The 23,678-nt window shown below is 34.6% G+C and overlaps 7 protein-coding genes and 1 pseudogene across 10 annotated transcripts in view; 4 read left to right on the forward strand and 4 right to left on the reverse strand.

The window, feature by feature from the left end:
* Positions 1-475: 475 nt before the first annotated feature.
* LOC135836647 (ankyrin repeat domain-containing protein 13C) lies at positions 476-4,691 on the reverse strand. Its single transcript, XM_065351607.1, has 11 exons — positions 4,366-4,691; positions 4,249-4,290; positions 4,074-4,178; positions 3,755-3,886; positions 3,471-3,682; positions 3,265-3,396; positions 3,003-3,170; positions 2,768-2,920; positions 2,567-2,696; positions 2,364-2,481; positions 476-2,077 (listed from the first exon to the last, which is right to left on the reverse strand). Exons 1-11 carry the CDS (start codon positions 4,475-4,477, stop codon positions 2,062-2,064), a joined length of 1,320 nt encoding a protein of 439 aa, XP_065207679.1. The 5' UTR covers positions 4,478-4,691; the 3' UTR covers positions 476-2,061.
* Positions 4,692-4,888: 197 nt separating this feature from the next.
* Positions 4,889-6,774, forward strand: asf1 (histone chaperone asf1). The gene is made up of 4 exons (XM_065351626.1): positions 4,889-5,418; positions 5,498-5,613; positions 5,679-5,855; positions 5,938-6,774. The coding sequence occupies exons 1-4, from the start codon at positions 5,310-5,312 to the stop codon at positions 6,091-6,093; spliced, it is 558 nt and encodes a 185-aa protein (XP_065207698.1). The 5' UTR covers positions 4,889-5,309; the 3' UTR covers positions 6,094-6,774.
* Positions 6,775-7,102: 328 nt separating this feature from the next.
* On the reverse strand, positions 7,103-9,718 carry ohgt (ohgata). Its single transcript, XM_065351606.1, has 9 exons — positions 9,560-9,718; positions 9,232-9,490; positions 8,960-9,168; positions 8,752-8,892; positions 8,561-8,677; positions 8,378-8,490; positions 8,151-8,302; positions 7,880-8,073; positions 7,103-7,803 (listed from the first exon to the last, which is right to left on the reverse strand). The coding sequence occupies exons 2-9, from the start codon at positions 9,463-9,465 to the stop codon at positions 7,602-7,604; spliced, it is 1,362 nt and encodes a 453-aa protein (XP_065207678.1). The 5' UTR covers positions 9,466-9,490; positions 9,560-9,718; the 3' UTR covers positions 7,103-7,601.
* Positions 9,719-10,778: 1,060 nt separating this feature from the next.
* On the forward strand, positions 10,779-11,780 carry LOC135836657 (uncharacterized). 3 transcript variants are annotated; one of them, XM_065351629.1, is made up of 4 exons: positions 10,779-10,970; positions 11,047-11,089; positions 11,174-11,271; positions 11,345-11,780. In XM_065351629.1, exons 2-4 carry the CDS (start codon positions 11,071-11,073, stop codon positions 11,705-11,707), a joined length of 480 nt encoding a protein of 159 aa, XP_065207701.1. In that variant the 5' UTR covers positions 10,779-10,970; positions 11,047-11,070; the 3' UTR covers positions 11,708-11,780. The 3 variants fall into 3 exon arrangements, 2 of the variants coding, with proteins under 2 accessions (XP_065207701.1, XP_065207700.1); XM_065351628.1 differs by having other exon boundaries at positions 10,779-11,089; XR_010557072.1 differs by lacking the exon at positions 11,047-11,089 and having other exon boundaries at positions 10,781-10,970.
* A 158-nt stretch (positions 11,781-11,938) lies between these two features.
* LOC135836664 (nucleoporin NUP35-like) lies at positions 11,939-13,496 on the reverse strand (annotated as a pseudogene).
* Positions 13,497-13,915: 419 nt separating this feature from the next.
* On the forward strand, positions 13,916-18,254 carry LOC135836641 (uncharacterized). Its single transcript, XM_065351596.1, has 8 exons — positions 13,916-14,618; positions 14,706-15,886; positions 15,970-16,071; positions 16,149-16,203; positions 16,275-16,414; positions 16,482-16,612; positions 16,720-16,842; positions 16,910-18,254. The coding sequence occupies exons 1-8, from the start codon at positions 14,556-14,558 to the stop codon at positions 17,011-17,013; spliced, it is 1,899 nt and encodes a 632-aa protein (XP_065207668.1). The 5' UTR covers positions 13,916-14,555; the 3' UTR covers positions 17,014-18,254.
* MagR (Iron-sulfur cluster assembly 1 homolog MagR) lies at positions 17,569-19,563 on the reverse strand. Of its 2 annotated transcripts, XM_065351632.1 has the most exons (5): positions 19,421-19,563; positions 18,421-18,589; positions 18,200-18,253; positions 18,024-18,129; positions 17,569-17,957 (listed from the first exon to the last, which is right to left on the reverse strand). In XM_065351632.1, exons 2-5 carry the CDS (start codon positions 18,499-18,501, stop codon positions 17,809-17,811), a joined length of 390 nt encoding a protein of 129 aa, XP_065207704.1. In that variant the 5' UTR covers positions 18,502-18,589; positions 19,421-19,563; the 3' UTR covers positions 17,569-17,808. The 2 variants fall into 2 exon arrangements, with proteins under 2 accessions (XP_065207704.1, XP_065207703.1); XM_065351631.1 differs by lacking the exon at positions 19,421-19,563 and having other exon boundaries at positions 18,421-18,662.
* LOC135836643 (mediator of RNA polymerase II transcription subunit 26-like) overlaps positions 19,122-23,678 on the forward strand; it is a 5,983-nt gene continuing 1,426 nt past the window's right edge. Inside the window, exons 1-3 of the mRNA XM_065351602.1 lie at positions 19,122-19,256; positions 20,230-20,304; positions 21,284-23,678. The exon at positions 21,284-23,678 is cut by the window's right edge and continues 1,426 nt beyond it. Of these exons, the coding sequence (XP_065207674.1) occupies positions 19,122-19,256; positions 20,230-20,304; positions 21,284-22,627 (1,554 nt within the window). The 3' untranslated portion in view covers positions 22,628-23,678. The remainder of the gene's footprint in view (positions 19,257-20,229; positions 20,305-21,283) is intronic.

Consider the following 23,678-nt stretch of genomic DNA (forward strand, 5'->3'; position numbering starts at 1 on the left):
GTCAAGAAATTCGTATTGAATGAGCTGATGGTAACTGAAATATCTCAATTTCTGTTTCTGAGTGTTTTTATTTAATTTAAATCTGAAATACTACCTATTTCTGACGATCATTTTGCTTTACAGAATCGAGATTCTTTCTTTGGTTTTATTGATTCATTTATGTATTGTTCTTCATTAATTGATTGAGTTAGATTCGATCATTCGATCCTATTTTTATGTCATTCTTTGAATTACAGATTTCTAGCTAAAGTTCTGTTTTCTTCTCACTTCAACTTTTCTTTTTACCATCATTGATGGAAATGAACGGTTTCCTTATCAAACTTCATAACATTTAGGAATATACGCCGATTTTTTTTTTTTTCGTAAATTAAAAATTGCAGTATAGTTAGAGGACAGCTGTATCGCCATAATATCAACCATTTCTCATTTTCCAAGTAACGAAATGTGATTTATTCAGGTAGGTAGGAAGTCGAAAAAAATGAAAAAAAAAAATGTATTTAAAATGACGTTACAAATATTGCGAAAGTTTCAACATTTAATCTAAAAAACCAGAAACTATTACCTACATTAACAGTAGACGACAAATAAATATCCACTAACACATTTCAATAAAAACATCTACATTGTAGGTAATTTCAGATTACATCTACCAAAAAAAAAAAAAACATCATTACTAATCTACTTTTAAAAAGACATAAACATTCGCTTTAAATGACGAGCACAGTGCTCAAAAATACTGTAGAACTTAAAACACAGGAGCAAATGGATAAATATAGCAAAGGTGACGACAAAAATGACGTTGAGATGAATTATTGTTGATGAAAAAATTCGCTTTTATATCCACCGCTCCTGTTTGGATGGCATATTTCAGACGGTTATTATCTGAATAGTCACTATAATCTCCACGTAGTAAAAAAAAGGATGAAAAATTCAATGGCAGTTTGAAGAAAAGATATAGGAAATATAGTATTATGATTGGCACTAGAATTCATTTGATATTGTCATCGGGAGTATTGGTGAAAATCAACACTATCGCTAAAATATAGCCATCTAAAAAAAAAAAATGTGTTCAAGCTAAAACCGAAATTTAATGTGACACATGAAAATAAAACCACGAGGTGAGATCGTATAGCCTAACACAAATTGCTTGTATGAATTGAAATTTCCAATGAACACTATTGAGTGGTTCGACAAATACCTAACTACGAGTAAAAGCGAAATACCATCGAAATAAAAATATCTACACAACGCTAAAGGATAACGAAATTATAAAATTTTTACAAAAGACTACAAAAACTCATTTAAATTTGGTAGAAATATTGAATAAAAAAAATCTAACCGTTGGTAATTCGCAAAATAAATACTACGACTACCCTATATTATAGTACTTGGTCTCGATGTGATATAGTAAGATATGGTGATACCATAATTGCTCGCAGAAAAAATAAATAGGTACGCAAAACGATTAATTACACACGCACAAAAAACAGCTCGCTGAATCCACCTTTAATACATTTAGATCTTTCTTCGCTTACATGTTTGTAGTAATACGAAAGGAACTTTGCTTTAAACGAAATCGAAAATCAAGAGTGAAAACATTTGCAATTACGCATCGACGCTTAGGAAACAATACACAAAAAGGAAAACATTAGGAAAAACTTAACATAATATATAAGGCGTTAAATTAATTTAAGCTACAAATAAGCGGTAACTTTATAATTATAGATGCGAACAAAAAAAAACACACAGAAGGGATAAACGCCTTCATCATATAAGAGTTTCAGCGCGATCAATTTCGAAATTTCCGTTTACTACACGTGAATGAGAGTGAGATCACAGCCGAAAAAAAAAATGAAATCACGAAAAATAATGAAATCGGTGAAATAATATAGGATGAAATATTACAGAATAAACGACGAGAATAAATAGTAAGTTGGGTGAAAATGTGCTGATTTAGCAAACTGGTTCGAAAATTAACACGAAATACGTGGTATCTAATGGTATTTCCATAGATAGAGGACAGCAGTTTTCCCATTCTATAAGAGTAATGTCATTTGGTCGTCACAGATCAGGAAACCTGAAAAAGAGTCGTCGTGATTAGAAGGAACAATCGTAACGTAACACGGTCATTTCATACCAATTCGACCTGAGGTTTTTCGATTTCACTCATCTTCACCTCGAGCGGTCCTGAGCTAAACAGTGCTTAGATCAAAGGCCGAAACTCCCCCCCCCCCCCACCATCACAAAAAATCAATTTTGATAATTTGAAATAAATCAAAAAATTGCATTTCTTGGTCAAGTTTGAATTGATATAAAATGACCAAACAGAAAAAGCTTATGAATAAATTGAGAATTGGTCACACCTGTCGGGATCTTCGCGATAATCTGTAGGAATTTCAAACAAATGTTCTGGCACATCATCTAAGAATCTGAACTGCTGGAATGTTACTTTAGCAGATACTGTGGGTAGTATAGGTATATCTAAAAATGCCAAGAAAAAATTATCCACTGCTAACGAGCAAACACGACACATTCCCTATGCTAATAAAAATATCGCGAAAATTACCTAATTTGACGGGAAACCCGGGAGGTAATTTCATTTGAACAAATTTCTTCAACTTTGTGGAGTGTTTAAAGGGCGCAATAACTTCCAAAACGCTTAGCAACATTTCAACCGAGAGTGGAAAATCGGAACTCTGGAATGCGAAACAAGGCAATTTGTACAGTTTCCACAACCAAATAAAAATTTCACCAGTAAAAAAATTACCATCGCTACGGTAGCTTTATAAGCTCTAGCAGATTCTTTGAGTACCATAGGTCGTCCTAAATTTGCATATTTTCCAGGTTCGCAATTGATGTACTCCTCCCAGCTAATATTACAAGGTGGGGGCGGTGGGAGGGATTCTCGACGAACCGGCGTCTGAAACAATATATTAGTGAATATTCGCCCATTCGTTACAAATCATTCCGATAAGTATGCCACGAAGTAAAAAATAACACACTTGTTCCGGTGATCCATTAGTTGCTTGCGAATGACCTCGAGTGAAAGTTTCAATAAGAGCTTTATTTTTTTGCAGATCTTCTTCAGATAAATGCTCCCTTCGTTTACGCGATTCTAGTACCATACCGTTAACGATGTAATAATCTGAATTGAATGGCCCGACCATTTCCTAAAACGCAAAAAAAATAATAATACGAAATTGTCAAAAATCGCAAAATTACCGTTTGGGATGAGCATCGAATACTAAAAAAAAAATGTCTCACATGTTTATCCTCTTTGAAAATCCATCCAGATTGTGCTCTCGTGAATGTAATTGACTTGGTGGACATTTGTGCTGACATAATATCATTACTCATTAAATTATCAACTTCATCTTCTATCTCGCATTCCGTTTCCTGAAAATAAATTCGTACAATAACACGCTCGACACCCGAAATCAGTATAATAATTAAACATGGCTGCTGCTCACTTCGTGTCTGATTCTTTGATAAACACGAGCTACGTTATCCATAATAATCAGCGATTCGTTAGGAGGAGCTGTACCGTTAAATAAAAACGTTATGTCTCCGCGTTCCCATTTCATATCGTTGAAATCAACGAGAGTCGAGTCGAATCTAATTGATGAGCCGTGTTTTTGTATACGGCACAAATCTGATGGCAATAATCTAGATACTAATGGTACTGCGGATGGAAAAATTTGATTAGGAGTCGGTCACAATCAATAGCTAATATATCGCAGTAGTCGTTACATACACCAACTATGAAAATCCCATTTCAACTCCATGTAGAAATCTTGCATTTTATTCAATCCAGCGAGCAAATTCGGCCTCCTTTCTCCCATCGTATCTCTTAACTGCTGCTTAAATTTTCGCAATAATGATAATACTGAAATATCGATTGTAACATTTAAGTTAAACATTGCACAATGTAAATACACATAAAGTTGTTTAATGAAACAACTCAATGGCACGCTATATTGTTATACTACGTCACGAATCTATTTTCAAAACATCATTTCACTTGAAATATGCGTAAACATGTCATTTCATTAAAAAAGATTGATTTCTATTACTTGTCTGTCTATCGCCATAACTAATTGCTTCGGATAACGGACTCCAGCCAGCTAAGTTTTTCACCTTAACAGGAGCATTATGAGCTAACAGTAAATGAACACATTCTGCAACAATATACGTAAATTTATTTCCAATTCTTGAAACAGATTAATCACTAATCAAATATATAGTCACCTTTTTTTCCTAACATAACAGCTAAATGCAGGGCGGTATTGCCTGTGAAAAAAAGAGACCATTTTAGATATCGAATATACATAAAATCCAAGCACAGAATCAATATAGATGAAATACCATGTTTATCCTTCTTGGCGATGTCATTATCTGATCTTAATAAAGCGGATAATTTTCTTAAATCGCCACTAAAAACACATTCGTGCAAAGGATATTGTTGATCTTCAGCCATCGCAACACCAACGAAAAAACCAGCGAAATAACACTACTAGGTTAATTATAGCACATACATAGAAAATGATTTTTATAATTCTACGCGTTCAAATACTTTCACACATAATTAATTTGACTGTTGAATAAATGCACACTAATTAATGTAAAAATTGGATCACTTTCTTCTGTAATTTATTAGATTAGAATTAGCAACGTACGAAAAATACAAAAATAGAGAATAGAAAAGAGAGTAGATAATCTCGTTGATAAAAAAATAGAGTGCTGACAAGAGAAAAAATTAGCGCAGACTAGCGGTGAAAGTTGAAACTAAAAGATGTTCAAAAAAATCAGGTTAGGCATTTTTCAAAAACAAAGGTGTTCTTTGACTAATTTTATTTTTCATCTGTGGATTTGACTGAATTTATGAGAGGAAAAATCCAGAAATAAATGAAAAAAAAGTTTCAATCAATTTGGAGGGAAAATTCGGAACGATTTTTGATCTTTTGGATTAACTTTTGCGCCTTTAATCGTAATTTTACTTGTTTGGAATTTTATGTGACCTTTGCCTTGTTTTTCATAACGATTTAATTAACGTTTGAAAGTATTACATTCTGCTAGTGTGTCGATTGATTCGAGTATTTTAGTGTTTTTGATAACCACATCGTTGATTCATCTTTCATCTCGCATAACTTGTCTCATTTCATAAATACTTTCATTGTGCTTGTCATTTCAGTCAATTATAATCTGCCATTATAGTGATTTGTATCTTTTGTTCCTTTACTCGAATCCGTGCTTGTACGTGCATGAATTGGTTTCCGCTTAATTTATGAAAATTAGTTCAATCGGTATAAATGGCTAAAGTTCAAGTATGCAACGTCAATGTGCTGAATAATCCTTCTCCTTTCAACAGTCCCTTTCAGTTTGAACTGACATTCGAATGTATCGAAGAATTACAAGAAGGTATTTATGCGTTTGGATAATTTCGTTGATTATATCTGATGACTTTACCTATATACTCTCGCCTCTTTTTCTTTTACAGATTTAGAATGGAAAATGATATACGTAGGTTCTGCAGAAAGCGAACAATATGATCAAGTATTAGACACAATTTATGTTGGCCCTATTCCGGAAGGAAGGCACATGTTTGTATTCGAAGTAAGTGTCGTTTTGAGTTGATAAAATCGTTAAAAACTAGTGTTTCATGTTCATTTTTGTTATAGGCCGATCCACCGGATGCAACAAAAATTCCCGTTGCTGATGCCATCGGCGTAACCGTTGTATTACTAACGTGTTGTTATAAAAAACAAGAGTTTGTCCGTGTAGGATATTTCATCAATAACGAGTATAATGATCCAGAAATGAAAGAAAATCCTCCCGCAGTGCCGGAATTTGACAAAGTAATTCAACCTAATAATATTATACTTATTCGTAATTATCGGAAACACGGTGTTTCAATGGAGTGTTTTCTTCATTCTTCAGGTTACTAGAAACATACTTGGAACTGAACCACGTGTCACCAGATTTAAAATCAATTGGGACGATTCGGAAAATGGACAAGCTGATCCATCAAATGATACAACACCTTTGATATTTAATGAAAGCAGTTGCAGTCAAACCGCAATGGAGGTGTCGTAATTTTTATCCAATTTCTTTTGTATTGTGTATAGGCGGGTAAATTGATCGCTCGTGTTTATGTTGGTCGTGTTTTTAATTTTTATCATTTCAGTAAATCCTGTTTTGATGGGAATCATTTTACAATTTTTCTTTGATCAAATTTCATTGTTGTGTCCGAATAAGTTCTGAAACTTTTCAATTCTAAAATCGAAGAAACTGTTGTATGTTGTTATTATTACTGAGTAAATCATGTTATACTAAAAGTATTATCTATCGAAAAATGCCTGCGTTCGTTTTGACGACCTCTCTCCGTCTCCCAACATAGTTTAATTTCTACTCAGCTGATATATTGTACGACAAATGATCGGATTTTGAGGGATAGGGTTTCAGGTAATGAACTGCAGGAGAATTTGTTTTTAAAGAAGATTTTGTACTTGTATTATGTATTTTTTGATAGGTAATGTAACTAACAATCTAGTGTTTTTCAAAGTTTAACCATTTTAAACAAGCTTTAATTGTATTCATTTTGGAATGTTCGACTGTTAAGTTAATCTAAATATGATTTGCTGAATGTATTGAATTATTTATCATCCATCACTTGTGCGAACATCGTGAATGGAGTTATATAAGTTCTGTGTGAATAATGTTATCATTGGCGTAAGATAATGTAGTTTGATATAAAAATATAATTTCTTAGCTTTTTTTCTTGATTAGTCATTTCCGAAATTTACAGCGCAGTGAATGATGATAATTTGTAGTTTCTATGCACCATCGACTTCAAAAATGAAGTGTAGAAATGGCCCGTTTGAATCGTGTTCAAGTAGATACATTAAATCTGTTCTTCGTTGAAAAAGTTCATTCGAAAGTTTTAAATAGTTCTTCATCAGATACGCCTATGAATCAATATAAATTCTGAAAATTATTGAAATCTGGTTTTCCATCTAGTCACTTAAATATTTTATGAAAAAGGAGTGGGATACTTCATTAATACGTGGTGATCTGGAAAAAACCACGCCCATACCAAGAGAAATGAGCGAAAAACAATACGTTTATTGTAAACTTTTACAAAATAATACATCAACACTTCGTAATTGATATTTTTCAATCAACATATCAATAAAATAACCTTTTGCCTTATAATCATGTTGGTTATAATTTCAGAACAACTTCATTCAAGATAGATCGATAGTTCGATACCAAACTTGTAGGAAATTATCTTGCACGACATCATCAAAATGGCCAACATTTCATGTGTAAGTACGAGTGCCGATGATTTTTCAAACAAGTATTTCAAAACTTTGGTATAAAACAATCTATCAAACAAACGCCATATTGCACCGTTGAGTAGGTACATACAAACAGTAAAGCGGAAGCTAATCAAAAAATTTTATCGCGAAAAAATAAAATATTACATTTAGAAGTAGAGATTGGCTATATTCGATTTAAAGTTCGAGAATCGTCCTCAAACTTGAACGATGTAAATAAAAAATTGTAAAACGAAGATAAAAAATTAAGTTTTTACAACTACCCTAATGAAATCTCGGACCACGGAAACGATAACGAAAAGTTCGCGTTGGGGCCGACGTTTCCATGTTTTTGTCATTTTTTACTGTAACCGAACTATTTTTAATTCCCCAAAATTCTGAAGGAGTTAAATTATCGCTGCAAGCGGTAAATTTCCATCCTAAATGATACTGGCACGATTTGCAAGAGAGAATCGACCAAGCATATCTGCAATTAGATAGGATATTAGTAGAAACGAGAAAAAACTACGTAGAATTTATTCGAAGAAGAAATAAAGGCTTACCCTGGAAACCAGCTGTATTGTGTTTCTGGTGGGCCTTGCGCATACGTGTTTTTAACTTTTTTCAAAGTGATCAACTCGTGAACGTAACCGAAAGAATTCACATAAGTTCCATGAGGTCCTTCAGCACTCATTGAGAATATATCAGAGTGATATCCTACACTCGTTTTACAAGTAACGCATAAGAGCTTGCTCGTCTAGAATGGCGAATAATCATTGCAATTTTTAAGTATCCCATAATATTTTCAAATTGTACTAAATGATTTCTAGTTACCTGAGAATCTAAAATGAAGAGCAGCCAACGTAAACGCTGGATGGGAGAGTTCAACTGCAATGCTTCTAAAACCATTTTTTGCGGAATTGGGACTATTTTCAATAATTGAAACGATAACGAGGTAGGGTCGTCAGGTAAAACTAAATTTTTAACTACAACCAAAGTAATTCATTGATTAAAAAATAGACAGATGCCAGGTAAAATTCGTCGAATTTGAAAATACTAACATTTACAATGTTCGGCGACTTTCTTCTTTACTCTATCCACCAAGTATTTTTCATCGTAATTACGATATGTCCACGCCGGCCACCTTGTTTGACATGATTCTCTCCTCATACACCTATTACAGACAAAACAAAATTAAAGATTTTGAAGATATTTTGTAAGAAAATATGCGCGAATATATTTACTTGAAACGTTGACTAGTACGAAATTTATTCAAGGATGGTAGTTGTACACCATCTAGCACAGAATTCAAGCGAACTTCCGGTTGAATTTTTATGAAAGCAAATCTGATGTAACTATCGCTAGAAAAATATTTTAAAAATTCAATATTTCAAGTTACGTACAATAAAAACATATAATGGACAAGTTGGTTTACTTCATCAATTCCGAAGTAACTTTCAATATTTTGAAACGTTGCCTTCCCTTGGCTTTAATAATGAACCCATTTTCCGTTTGAGCATACTCGTAAATTTCAGCGGTGGTGCCAACTGCATTGCTTACTTTTTTATTAGGGTCCCTGAAAAGAAACCAATATCAATATCTCACTCGAAAATTGTAATTTACCTCGCATATCTATCACTTACCAGAAAGCCGAAGAGATTATTCCGAATATGTGATCACTTTCGACTGCGTATTTCAAAACATTAATACCACTTTCTTGATTCTCAATCAAGGGCACTGTCTGTCCAGGTACTAACATCACAGGATTCGAAGGTATTAAAAGAGGGATCTTCTGTATAGAATCATCATCCATTATTATCCTTCCTCTTATCTGCTCTAATTCTCCGAGGTACTGAAATAGTAAATTTTTAATAACCTGGAACTTATGAAGATCGCAGTAAGAATTTTCATTTACTTTATGTTCACATGGCAAAGTTCTTGTGTTATCATCGGGAAACGCAGAAGGTTCCATTAATTGTTCATCAGAGTCAGTACTTTCTCCGTCGGTAGAGTTGTCGTCATGGTTCGGTGGAAGTGCTTCGCGAAAGAGGCTGAAAATTCGTACCGCACTTGGAAAAGGTCCGTCAATTTCACTGACGTCCGAATCAAAGTTTTCTGATTCACTGTAATTTTGATCGTCGTCTTCCATGGCGGTCTTCAGATGACACGAAGAGCTTTAAGAATAAAACACTGACATAGTATTTCGGATGCAAAAACGTTGAATTTTAAATAGAATATCTTACGTATGCAGGCAAAACTAGTTGAAAATCTTCAAAATCTAATAAAATAAAAGACAAAACAACAGCGATACTTGCAATAATTATTTCGCTTTGGTTTTATAGAAATTAATTAACAAATTAATTGATATCAATCACCTTTTGTTATTGCTTTTCGCGTATTTTGACATCGCACGCGGGATGTGACATTCGACCAATCAGATGCGTCGTTCAGAGGACCGATTCGCCTTATCTACTTTCTGTAGTTTCTGTTTCTGTTGCTCTGCTGGAGCCGCTGGAGGAGTGGAGGAGTGGAGGCTGGACTTGGAAAAATTTTAGCATCAACTTGATCAACTCAACATTCAACACGGAATATCAAGTACGGCGATGCCGAATTAAATAATATGTACTTATTATTCACGTCTATTTATTCTCATTTACCTCAAATTTCTTTCATGTTGTCATTGACATTTAGATATTTATCAAGTTCGATTCGATCACTACATTATTAAAATTTAAAAATGTGAAAACACTGAAAACTATGCTAATCTAATATGATATGATGCGATGTAGCATCTTTGCTCTTCGCAACAATCAACCCATTTCAAATTTCAAATCGAAAAAAACGTTTGTTCTATAATCAGTTGATCACACATCGCTAACAATGTAATAAAATAATTCATTAAATATTTATTATTTTATATTTTGCTCGTAAAATGGCAGTAACCTTTTCATAGAATATCTGAATTAGTGAATTCTGATATTGATTGACTATTCCCTACCACATGGCAGATATTCATATACACAAAAATGATAATTACAAATTATTCTACGAGCAAAATGTAATTAATATTGTGTAAATCAATGAGAATACATAATTATTGATATGCATGCATTATGTATGTAGCACTGGAACAGAGTTCATCGGCGATATTTAAAATAAACAAAGCAACAAAACATCATGGAATCGAATTTACAATTTACTTCCTCAATGTCTGATATACAATAAACCACTTCTGCATATGCATAGTTCAGAAATCAGAATTGAAAATGATTAATATTATTCCATGTACATTTTTATTTTTTATTTTTTAATGATGTCGTAATCGCAAACGCAATCATAGATCATATTTAGTCACAAAAATTTTTTCAAGTCCAGAAAACTGATACGAGCGAAAAAGAATCGGAATTTCCACTCCAAATGAACGGAGTGTCACATCTTGCGTGCAATGTCAAAATACGCGTCAGGCGTCTCTTGATTTTTTGATTCTTCCTCTTCGAAACTTTTGATGAAGACTGGAACTTCAGAAGACTGAATTGAAATAAAATAATATTTGAAGTTCAGCTGAACTTTATATACCATAAATTTTGAGTTTTGATTCATCTTCCGGTTGTGAAATTGTACAGATTTTCGCGATTATCGCCATTCTTGGATTAGGTAATATTCATCAAATTCTGTAATCAAGAACTTTTATCATTCTATATTGGTAATCTAGATCTTTACATATTGGTAGTTAGCTTGCTTTGAATAAAATATAATGAATAACGGCGTAGAAGGTATGATACATTATTTATTCATTATTTAAAGGTTAAAATTATAGTATTATGTTCATTTTTAAATGAAAATCGTTCACATTTTAGGCGTGTTTTGTACTACACTGGTCAACCAGTTAACGGAAAGTAACATTAGGGTGAGAACCTACGATGACAACATGAACAATCTTGCTGCTTCGGTCGATGTAAGACATTCGCTAAAGTACCTAATCATAACTTACACAATTAGAAATGTAATTAAGTTAATTTGAATTCCAGGCAGTTAATGTTGCAATACTCCAAGTCGATTCAAAAATAGATACGATGACCACTAACTTGAACAATGAAATGGCCGAGTTAAAAGCAAGATACAAATCGCATGAACGTATCCTGTACGGCGCTTATAGTTTGGGTGGCTTAGTTGTTGCTGGCGTTGGCGTGATCTCTTATTTATGTTTTAAACATTTCAAAACTGATGCTTTAAATTTCCTTAAAGAAGCGTTAGCAGACTTTCAGCAAAAAGCTGCTACCAAAATTAAACCAGACATTCCTCAGATTGAAATTCCCCCACTTCCTATGGATTTTCCCCAAATTCCTGTACCATATCCAAAAATTCCGATCACGTTACCTCCAATAAACTAAGTTATATTTTTACGATGTTTTGTATATTTCGTATGATATTCTTTGCAAGGTAATATACCTATATACATACCTACTGAGTTCGTTTTCTTTAAACTGTTGTTGTTTATTATTGATTAGCGTGATATTCAAGCTTTTTGTTCATTTTTTTCACCAGTTGGAGTTTAAAAATGGGATCTCTTTTCTTCAATTTAATTTCTGATGATTTGTTTCTTGAATCAAAGCAAAGCACAATGAAGAAGAAAAAAATTTATTTAAAAAACTTGATACTTTACGACACTTTTTCAAAAGAGATGAAAAATTAATAAAATGAATACAAATACAAAATGACTGGCGAAAAAGTCAGATAATACACGATATTTTCCGTTATACTCTAGTATAAATTAATTCGAAACATAAAATTAACACGTAACTCAAGTCTCAAATTACGAGTGTAGAGAGGGAGTTTTTGGCAAAAGTATTCCATGGTTTTCGATACAACTCCCGAGCTTTTGGTAGGAACATTGGTTAAAGATACGACCTGCGACATAAAAACGTAGGCATCGCATTATTCGGGTTACGTATTTACGATAATGCATACGTATATAAGTCGTGAAAATTACTATTTACCTCATTTTCATTATTAGCTACGGTTAAACGACGAATATTTGATGGCGGTGACATCGGACCGAATGCTGGTCTCGGTGAATAAGTCTCGGATGGACAGATAAAGACCGATTCGTCAAACTTTCCGAATGATGCTACGAAAATGAAAAACAAAACAAAAAGACGATTACGTATTATTCGAATAAAATAGGCGATCATACGATAAGGTTCGGGCGAAAAATACGTACTTTTATCTTTACGCGAAACGACGCCGATCATTAAATTGGACGATATCTGTTTGCCATTTTGTGACAAAGCTGATTGAGCTTCTCGTCTATTGGAATATTTAACGTGAATCCAGTTACCTCCGTTCGACGAATATCTTTTGTCGACAATTTGACCATAACGCACGAAATACGACAAGACTAGGTCGATCTGAGACGGTGTAAAACCAAATATCGTTACCCAATTTTCATTAAAATCGCCGACAGCTTGAAAGTCTCGACTGAAATCGTTGGAAATGGCGTTAAAAATACGAAAGAAAGTTTTCAGATAAGCGATGTAAAAGGTAAAATCGATCGATTACTTGTTGTAAGTATTGCTAATGGAAATTTCGTTGGTTAAGTTAGTATTATTCAGAGGATGCGATATGCTGTAATCTGCTAAGCTTATGATCGTTTTTCTGCCGTGGAAACGGGACTTTGTACCGTATTCCTGAAAAAGAAATACGCTCGCAGTTAGACGGATAATCGAAGAGAAGAGAAATTACGACTCGAGAATTAAGCCGAGTACCTGTCGATTGGAATGTTATAATTGAAAGAAGATTGTAAAGCGTTGTACTGCGACTTGGTCGGAGAAGCGAGTTTAGGAGATGAATACAACGAGTCGTTTCCCGGTTCACTTCCCAGTAAAAAAGACGGAAGAAATTGAGAATTCGAAGCGGACGTCGTGTCAAATAATCCAGAAGCATTCAACGATGTATTTGGAGTTCCGATTGTCATTGGTTTCATCACTAAGCGAAGAGCACTTGAAAAAAATATAGTAGAAAATCGATTCGCAGAAATTCATCAGGATTCAGGAACACCGATACCGACTACCGAGAGATCACAATTTGCAGGTAAAAAATCAAAAAAATGCGTTCCGATCCGTTAAAGTTGAAATTTTCATTGTTTTTCAATTTTTTAATTTTTTATCAGTTGAAATTTTCATTGTTTTTCTTTTCAATTTTTTAATTTTTTATCAAACTTTATCGAGTGGGTACAAAATTGTGTGAAAAATTTTCAAAAATGAAAAATAAGAGGATGCGATGCGATTGTGCGATTGATGCGAAGCAATTTTTTGTTTTTTCGTGTTACAAACGACGTTTACTCGCATTTTTAAATTGAAAAATTATATATTATAATTCGAGCTTATAAATGCGGAAAAGATTCGTTCTAGATTTATAATTCCATATAACTCGTTTAAATTCGATTATAAAAAAATTAAAAAATGTCCAAAATGTTCCGTTTCTCTTTTATTTGGCCAATTTTGATACCCATTCGACTGTAGTCGATGATTTCCGGAAAGAACCGTAAACACACGCAATTCTGAAATTCTCATTTATTTCACTCTTATCAACAGTCAACACTCACCGAAGCACTCCGCACATATTTTTAAAATTATTGTATATTTTCATCATTTCAATCGTTTTTTCGAAATTAGTTTTCAGAGAAATTCAAGAAATGTAATCGAAGACAGATCGACATTTGCGCTGTCTAATCAGTTTTATCATTTCGACAGAATTATAAAAGAAGAAAGCCATCATGTTCGCCGGATTTTGCAAAAGTAAGCGGCCATCATTTTTATAGTCTGTACAACATAAAAGCACGACCCTCTTACTGCAAAGTTTCTGTGCGGCGGCTGAGTATCTACTTGATGAAAACCCGAGGAGCGTCATCTTTTTGGTAAATGAACTCACAAGGCCATCTTATCTTGGAGTCTACGTTTGTGAAATAAAAACAAAACCTGAAAAAACCGCGAAGAAAAAAAGTTATAATTTAGTGATTAACTTTTCCAGTTTTCCCATTGATTAGAAAATTAAGCATCATATTTTTTGCATCGTTGATTCATGTACATTCGTGAAAATTGCGTAAATGCGAACAGTGATTGTAATGTCATATCTGTTACAATAACTGACGTTGAAGTGTCATAACCGACACGAATCATCAGTCATCACTATCCTTATCAATATCTTCTCGAGAGAATTCCCAATTACCAGTGGGAAAAGATGGCATCTAGTAATTTAGATGATTTGATGCCTCGTCCGCTGCTCAAGCCATCTCCAATGGAAGTAAGACACACATTTTCTTGTTCAGACTTTTTAATTTTTAATAAAGTTTCTAATAGCGCTTTCTACTTCTCAACGTTATTGTTGCAGGAAATATGCGCCAGACCAGAAGTTCCAGAAGTATCATTAGTTTTTGACTGCGCTTCTGGTAAATCAAATAAGATCAACTCGCCTTTGGCCCATCAAAGCAGAAGCTTCCAACAATCCGCTTCCTTACTGGATACCAACGATTTTATTTTGGAGCGTCACTATCAATCGCTTTCGAGTAGTAAATCGCCAACTCCTTCTTCACTCGCGAATACCGCCTTGAGAACACCTCTGAAACTGGACGACCGTGGTGTATTCGCTGCGAAAAAAGTTTCATTTTCACCACACGGGCTAAAAAATGACTCGAATACTTTGGAACTAAATGCTACAGAAACACATCACCATAAAAATGAAAATGCGGTTTGTCCCTGTAATCACGAAACCATTGTTGGCCTGCAACATCATCACAATCCCAAGTGTACATCGGATGAAAGAAAAGCTTGTCATTGTACTTCTTGCTCGAACGATAGCCTTGATTATTCTTGGGAACATTCTACCTCCATTCAGCGTATATTGAAAAATTTCGAACGAAAAATGAACACTAAAGTTTCATACGACGATTTGCAAAAAACTGAATTAAAAATCGAAAATATTCTACTGAAGCATAAATGTAAATACGATAAATTAGGAGAAAATTGCATTACAAGAGACGAATTTAACCGAGTTATCAAAAATTACGAAAGTCAGATTAATTTATTACAATTACGAGTCGAAGAACTGACGCAGAAATTATCGTATTCGTCCCATTTCATTGGTTCTTCGTGTAATAATGAAATGAAAAAATGTAACTACACAGATGACCTCATTCCTGGAAGAAGTCCTTCGACTCCAGTAATTAACGCTGTTAAATGCCCGAACCATGAATGCTGTTCCTCTAATCGAATTCCAAATGGAAACATTTTAGCGAATGGTAAACATTACGTGAACGACGATGCTGTGATACCCACCAATAATTACCCTCAATTTAATGGCCAGCCTGCCAAATTGTATAATCAAATATTGCAACAAACGAAAAGTCATTCAGATTGTTGCCGTAATCAAGGAAATTTTCAAAATATTGATCATCGTGATGCTTTGCGGGAGAGACCTTTGAACTTTGAGAACCATGTTATGATCCAAACAACGAATACTCAATCGCCACCTAAGCAATATGATCAAACACCGCTCACCGTTCAGAAATCGAAGTAACTATTACTATACATATTTCTATTCAGAGACTAGAATACATATTTTATTTGAAGTATGATATCATTTGTTCAATTTTCAGCACGAATCAACATGTCACTCAACAATCTCAACATTCCTCTAATCAGCCTCCGCATTTGTCGCATGATCATCAGTTGACATTGAAAGAAAAAAATGAGGATCAGTGAGTACCTTTTGTAATATTCTTTCTGTTGGTTTTACAGTACGTACTGAATACCAATTTTTGAAATCTATTTTCAGATTACTTGGTTCTGAGAATATTCGTGTAGACTGGACATTTTATAATAATATTGTCGTAAGTCAAAAATCATACATATTATTTCTTGAATTCCTGATTTCAAACAAAACTGATTTTCTATCATATAGGAAGATGTAAAAAATTTGATGCAGAAAAATCCCAAATCATTGGATCCTAACGCTGATACGATTGAACTGATTAAAAAAGCCACCGTAGATCAACTTCAAAAAATGGGTATAAACTTCGAAAACCGGAATCAAAATGAAAAGTAATTATTTTCGATTTAAATAAAACTTGTTTTAATATATTCATCTAACAATTTTTTCAACCTCTAGGAACTTTACAAATGATCATCAAAATAACAAATTCATTTCGACTAATTTAGCTGCCTCGCCTGATGTAAGCTTTCGTATGAACAGTGTAGCTATGAAATATGTGTCTGAAACGTCACCTGATGTAGAATACCGTAAGTTTCATTACCATCTTATTTAAATCATTCCAACCTATTTAATCAATGTAATTCATCGTCATAATGTACCTACTAAATAATAAATGCTAACAATGACTTTACAGATAATAAAAAATCACCCGTGAACGATGTTTCTTTTCGTAGCAATTGCAATAATGTCTCGATAGCTACTTTGCAATACATGGAACGATATCAATTATTGCCCAACAGCGATCAACGATATGGAGGTAAATCGAGATTTTACTTTTTTTCATTGCAAAAAATTCGTTATTTTATTTGTGTTTTAATTTCAAGGAAATTCTATCGGGTTTAATAAACATGAACAGCACGTTGCGCAAGAACATCGTCATAGGACTCTCAAGCCAAATCAGAACAATGACAAAAGTTTTATATACTGAAAGAAGATGACGCAACATTGAGCTGCATTTGATGTGCCAGTTGTTTCGTTTCATATTTTAAAATTTTGTCTGAATAGTGTAATTATTGTTTACTAAAATATCGAATTATAAAACTTGGTAATTGCAGCAAATTGGTTTTAGATTTTCGACTATCATTAATATCTGATCATTTAATTAGGATTTCAAAAACGTAATATGGTCGATAAGAAGATTGCTTTCTGGACGAGATGTTGTGTCTATCTATATGTATTTTTCAGAAATACACACGCGTCAAAATCAGAAGAAATGGACGAAGTATCTCTCCGACTAGATAAAAATAGCATTTCAGAGGGGTCGATTTTCTACTGATGATTTTTTTCAAAATACGAGCAATTATTTTTAATGATTCGCTATCACAAAATACTTAGAGATCTTCGTTAAAAGAATCAAGTTTTATCTAATACTGATTTTGACGCGTTTCCCGTTAGAGATAACTCAAATCAACTAACCTTTGAACCTTGACAATCAAAACACGCTGAAAAATTCTTAATTATTAAGAAGGAATTAAAATCGAAATTATAAAACAATAACATACGATGGTGTATTTCGCTTTCCAAGTAAATTTAATAACATTTGTGAAAACACACATCGAGACAAAATCTGACACACTTCAAATGTATTCAAAAAGAAACCCTCACTTCAGCTCTGCTATTTTTAGATAAACGCGAATAGGTGAACTTCGAGAAAAATTTTAAACGAAATAATATTATCAACAAGAAAAATATTTTAGCGGAAATTCTACTCTTAATAAAGAGACTAGACAGTAAAACTTTCTCCACAGCCACAGGTACCTTTAATATTCGGATTGTTGAAAACGAATTCCGATGCTAATTTCGTCTCCACGTAATCCATTTCAGTCCCAAGTAATGTTAATTGAGCTTTCGCATCAATTAAAACACGAACGCCTGTGCACAAAATATCAATGAAGCTACGCTCGGACGAATAAGAAATAATTATTCAAAGTACCTTACCATCTTGTATAACTTCTTCGTCAAGTTTTCCCTTTTCTTTGACATAATCCAAAGTATAACTGAGCCCATTACATCCTCGCTGCTTAACGCCGATTTTCAAACCAATCTACGAAAGAAAACGAGACATGAATTCACATAGATAATACTAGTTACACTGATGATGATATTAAACTTACGTATTCTGATTTTCCATCGAGTATTTTTTTGATTTTATCTACAGCTGAGGGAGTCTGAAAAACAAAAAATTTGAGAGTAAATCATAACATCTCTGACATCAAAACAACATTATCGTGACATTTATATAAAATATGATTTCATTTAAAAAATAGCATGAGAACCCGTTCATAGAACATGAAAAGAAAATAAGAAATAAGTGGAAAAACTCGTGAGAACTTACCAAAACAAGAGCAGCTCTTGACGGTATGGTACGTTTACTTTTGAGGGCTCTTACCGTGGCCGCTGCGACAATTCTACTCATTTCACAGGTGCTGATTCACGTTTGACATTATTACAGAAAATTTAGCGAATTTTACAGCATTTCATCCATTTATAGCTGAAAATAACCTCTGCAAATTTCAAAATTCAAATTTTGATTAGGAAAGGATTGTTATTATCAATTTTTCAAAGTCATAAAAAAAGAAAAATTTTGAAAAGTCATAAAAAAAATTCACTTTCATCTGTGAAATTGATCGCCTATTTTTCGTATTTCGTAAAAAATTCGATTTTTAGCTCAAAATCTCGATAAAAGAAAAAAATAACGCGATTAAAAAATTTCTTCGAGAAAATTCTCGCAGGAAAAAACAAAACTTTTTATTTTTACGTATAATTTTCTGAAAAAAATCGCGACACTTTCGTCTTTCAAGTAGGATTTTAAAACTGTTTATCTTTTTCGTCGGTTGTTCGAATGCCGCAGTTCACGTCACAAAACAATCGAAAGGCGGAGCCAAACAGCTGTTTTAGGGGGCGGAACGAACCGAACACGACCGAACGGCCACTTCGGCTGAAAACGTTGACGTCACATTCGGAAATTCTCGTTAACGAATATCTGTCCGCGATGTTATTACACTGTTAGTGGCTGTTAGAATGCCACAATAGTAGATGTCGGCCATAAGTGTAAGTTGGCTTAATGTATCGTGGGGTGCTGTCTATATCGAGACCAATTACGGCCTCATGCAGCATTCTCCTAAAGAAATTACGAATAAGTTATTAGGAGCTTTGGATTCGGAGTACAATGTAAGCTTTGATTTTGCTATTCTGCGTTGGTTTCGTAAAATAATTCGTAATTTGTGAAGTATGATTCGTAAGCGACGGTTTTACATGCATTTGTAGGTTATCTCTTACGGAGTTCGCTTTCGTAGAAAGTGCATTATACTACAAAATTGAGTGTTTAACTTTACCTATGATCATCCGAAGCATTCGAAGAGTACTTTTTCCAGCCAGGTTTATGTAATATATATTAAGTAACTATTTTTACATTTTATTAAAAATGGCCTTACGGCACGTAGATTGAGTGACGTACTGCCCCCGATTCTGTATTTTTAGGCGCAGATTGGTTAATACGCATGCGTACGATAACTATTCGAGTTTGTCATTTTAAATTTTATCTCAATAACGTTAGTAAATCTTTTAGTTAACTTAAATTTTAATGGACACCTGTTGTTTCGCTATTTTTTCTCAAAATAAAAACCTATACTTCATTTGGGAAATTTTTATCACGTCATAATCGCAATTCAACCTCACCAAATTTCCATCGAAATGTATCCAAGTTACCTTATCAACGTTATTAGTAAATAATTGTGTTTTTGGTAAATTTCGGGTGGATTTATTACAGGGACAGATGTCACGTCCGCAAAATCTCTACTTGACCATCACACATGTTACGTAAAAGTGGTTCTTCCGAACCCTCCCCGAATTGAGATCTTCATTCTTGAACTCTGACACAACGAACTACATTTTCTATGGCATCTTCTACATCATCATCATCAAACACTCAAATTACTTATCTTGTCCAAAAAAAAAAAAAGTCAACGTATTCACCCCTAACTGTGATCTAATCAATATGCATTTATAACCGTCGCATTCGAGTACTATTACTAATTGGAACTTCTACCAGAAGTTGCCAATCATCACGAAACCAATGTATCTAAAGATGCCAACGATGGCATTTTGTGTAATTGAAATGTTACTAATGAGCGTATTTTTCTAGGTTGTGGATATGCCTACTGTATTTGAAGTTGTGGCTGTGTTGGAGAAAACACCTATCACACTGGAAATACTTGAGGTACATTGATCGATAGAGTTCTCGAATCATATAACATAGATCGCGAGTAAAGTATGGTGACATTTTCGATGGCAAAAACCTATAGTAGAAAATCACTACCTATATTTTGGCATTTGTGCCTGAAGAATCTCACGTATCACTGCCGCGTGTCATTATGAATGATTCAGTTTCTTTTTAGATGAATACATTTGCATAGGAATTGGCTTAATTTCATCGCGTCTTGACCAACGTTTCGTTTATTCGGTTAATTTATGCGTTGTTTAGATATCTGGATTGTTAAGCTAATTTTAATGGGAAAATGTTTCGAAATGGTTCCTCTTCTTAAAGTATTTTGGTCTCTGGGTTTTGTTGGATATTATTTCAATTACAAAATCAATGATTTTTAAATGATATGATTTTCAAACGTTCGGTCGCGTGTATTTGTAGTTTGGTAAGGTGTCTTGATGGTACTACATGGAGGTATTGTGTATCGTAGTTGAATGAAATTACAACAGATACTTTGGTAATCGTTGAAATTGGACGTTGTGTGGTTTCATGTGAATAATAAATCTGCTCTCTTCGTTACCAGTTACATAACCTTTGTATGATGTGTACAGTTCTGCTTTCATTTCGATGATGGTTCGATTCGTTGGTGTAGATATCTGAACATTTTTTTCTTTTAATGGGGAACTGAGAATTATTTTGAACTAAATTTTGGAGTAATGGATTGTCTAAGGATGAATAAATCTTAGTCTAGAGGGAACTGCTAAAATTCAGTTGCATATTCTGCCCTAGGAAACGATCCAATTTCTATGAAATTTATGATATTTTTCGTGAAGTTTCGTTCGAAAACGAAAATCTAGTGTAAAAAAAGTCACCTAAAATGTACCTGAAAAAATATACCGAAAAGTGTGACCGAACACCTCGCTTTAAATATAATTCTCCGATTGTAGTTTTGTACGTATGACGTCGTTGATACATTTTGTGTATTTTCATGTAGACAACACGACTGGGCAAACTTATCAACGAGTGTCGGAGAAAAACCAACAATGAAGCGTTGGCGAAACGAGCTAAACTTCTGGTACGTCAGTGGCGTGACATGATCAATGAAAACTCTTCGTCGCAGTCAGCATCAGCGAATCGCGCCTTATCGCCGGCAATAACTCCGAACGTGATAGCTCCAGCGTCGACTTTGTCGTCGTACTCTTCATCTTCTTCATCGTCCGCATCGCTCGCAGTGCCTCAGCATAATGGCACGAACGCGATACGTTCCTCTTTACACAGATCCGCCGAACGCATCGGTACGCCGTCTATATCGCCAGCTCTGTCAGTGGGTCGAAACGACGGAATAGTGAGTCCTGCATCTTCCTTGTCGCCGGGTGGACGCGACCCTAAAGTAGAATCCGTGCCTAAAACGCACGTAGCCAATAAACGTTTAAGGAAAGCAGCGTCGCCAGATATCGGCGAACCGCCAGCCAAAGCGAGTAAAGCAAACGGTGCTATGTTCGTCGATAAACCTCGCGACATTTCATTGCCGCCGTCGCCTGTCGTCGTCGCCGCCGCTGTAGCAGCAGAATCAGAACCTGCGACTACGGAAGACGACGAATACTCGCGTTTACGCGATCAACCGTCGACTGTGATGATGGCTGACGACGATGCACCGTCTATCGATGGTCACCCTTCTACCGTGGTTACTGAAAGTGTTCCACAGCCTGATCCGGCGTTGCCTAAGAAACGTAGTCGTAAAAAAGCGAACAAGAAACGCGTCACCGAGGACGATCTTCTCAAGGAGAAATTAGTCGCTATGTCGAAGACTGCTCGCGTTAAAACCACCGAAGAACTGGTGGCCGGATTGAACTCGCGAACCGAAGCGTCCACCTCAATCATGCCTAGTCTTTCTAATAATATCCACTCTACCGACGGCGATCCTACGTCGTCCAACTTTGCCGGATCCGGAATCGCCTCCATTACCGAATCTGCTAAACTAGAACAACACCTCAAGCTCGATCCGGAGACACGAGTGGAACGAGAAATAGCCTCCATTACGGCCAAATTACCGCCTTTAAACATAAACGAAATAAGTTGGAGTTCGCCCGAACCGTCGCCTCCTTCTACTCCTAAACCAATCACAGATGAAGATGTGGATAGATACTTACAGCAGCAATGGGATGGCGTTAATGGTTGTATGACACATTCACCTTTTACTCGTATACCAGCTGCCGATGGGACCGCAGAATCCAGCGATAACCAAAATAGTGAGTTTAGAGAATGGCACGAAATGGTCGCCAGAAGAACGTTAAACGATGATTTAATACATATACTGCCGTACAGTATAGTCGACTGATTCAGCGTTTTGTTTCTTTTTTTTTGAAAAGTGTGATTATTTTATATCCTGTTTTCTCCTTCTTCCCTTTTTACTCTCCCCAGTCCCTCTTTCTTATTTTTTGTTTTCAATTTTCGTCTCTATCGCTTCGATGTGTAAAAGGTTCAATAATGATGTCGAAAGTTTGCTTTAGTCAGGAATAACGCGTGATTCAGGTGCTCGATTTCCTTCTTAAAAAAAAAATATATGGCCATGCTTGATGAAGTGTGATGTTTGTGCCGAATTTTTCGATTAAATGTGATCTCGATCCAAGTTCAACTTTTGTTGCTGTGACATCGTTGTAACTGAAGCACGAAGAAAGGAAAATTCTTGGGGTCAAACCGAATGAGAATAAAATTCGTCTTTTGAGTTTTTATGGAGATGGAATGAACATATGATGACATTTTTTCAGAATTTTCCTCATTTATTTTTGTTCTTGTACTTAGTCCGGTTGTTTCAAATATTTATTGAGACGAAATCCATTTTCGAGAGTCGAAGATGCCCCTGATCCAAATGTAGCAACGAAGAGAATTTTTTTTTTTTAAATCAAAGCTTGAAGAAATAATTTTGGATGAATCCGATGATCCCTTAAGTGAATCGAGACCCAATTTTTGGAACAGTCACGAGACCTACTTTTGTTTTTAATTTCAAAAATTCAAATTTGCCAAATTTTGTCTCCACTTCTTGAAAAAAAAAAGGGAGAAATGATAACGATGTTACTAAGAATAACTCTCCAAATAATTCCCTCAGAATTGCTATTTTTATGTTTTTGAAACTTCGCTTCTTTTGCTCTTTCGATCATCCTTGTATTTTTTTTGCAAATGTTGAGCCTCAAAGAATCGTGCACCTCAGCTGATTTGTTTTTGAACTACGTAGAATATGTCGTAGCAATGCTAGTTGAAGTTGGATAAGGAAATATTCGAGCAGGATTACGTTTGTCTTATTTGGTTTCATTTTTGGTTACTTTGAGTCATTTGTTTTTTTCATTGAATACTCATAAAAGATTATCCCCAACTCCCAACATACTTCCAAT

This window comes from Planococcus citri, chromosome 2, assembly GCF_950023065.1.
Source record: "Planococcus citri chromosome 2, ihPlaCitr1.1, whole genome shotgun sequence".
NCBI lineage: Eukaryota > Metazoa > Arthropoda > Insecta > Hemiptera > Pseudococcidae > Planococcus > Planococcus citri.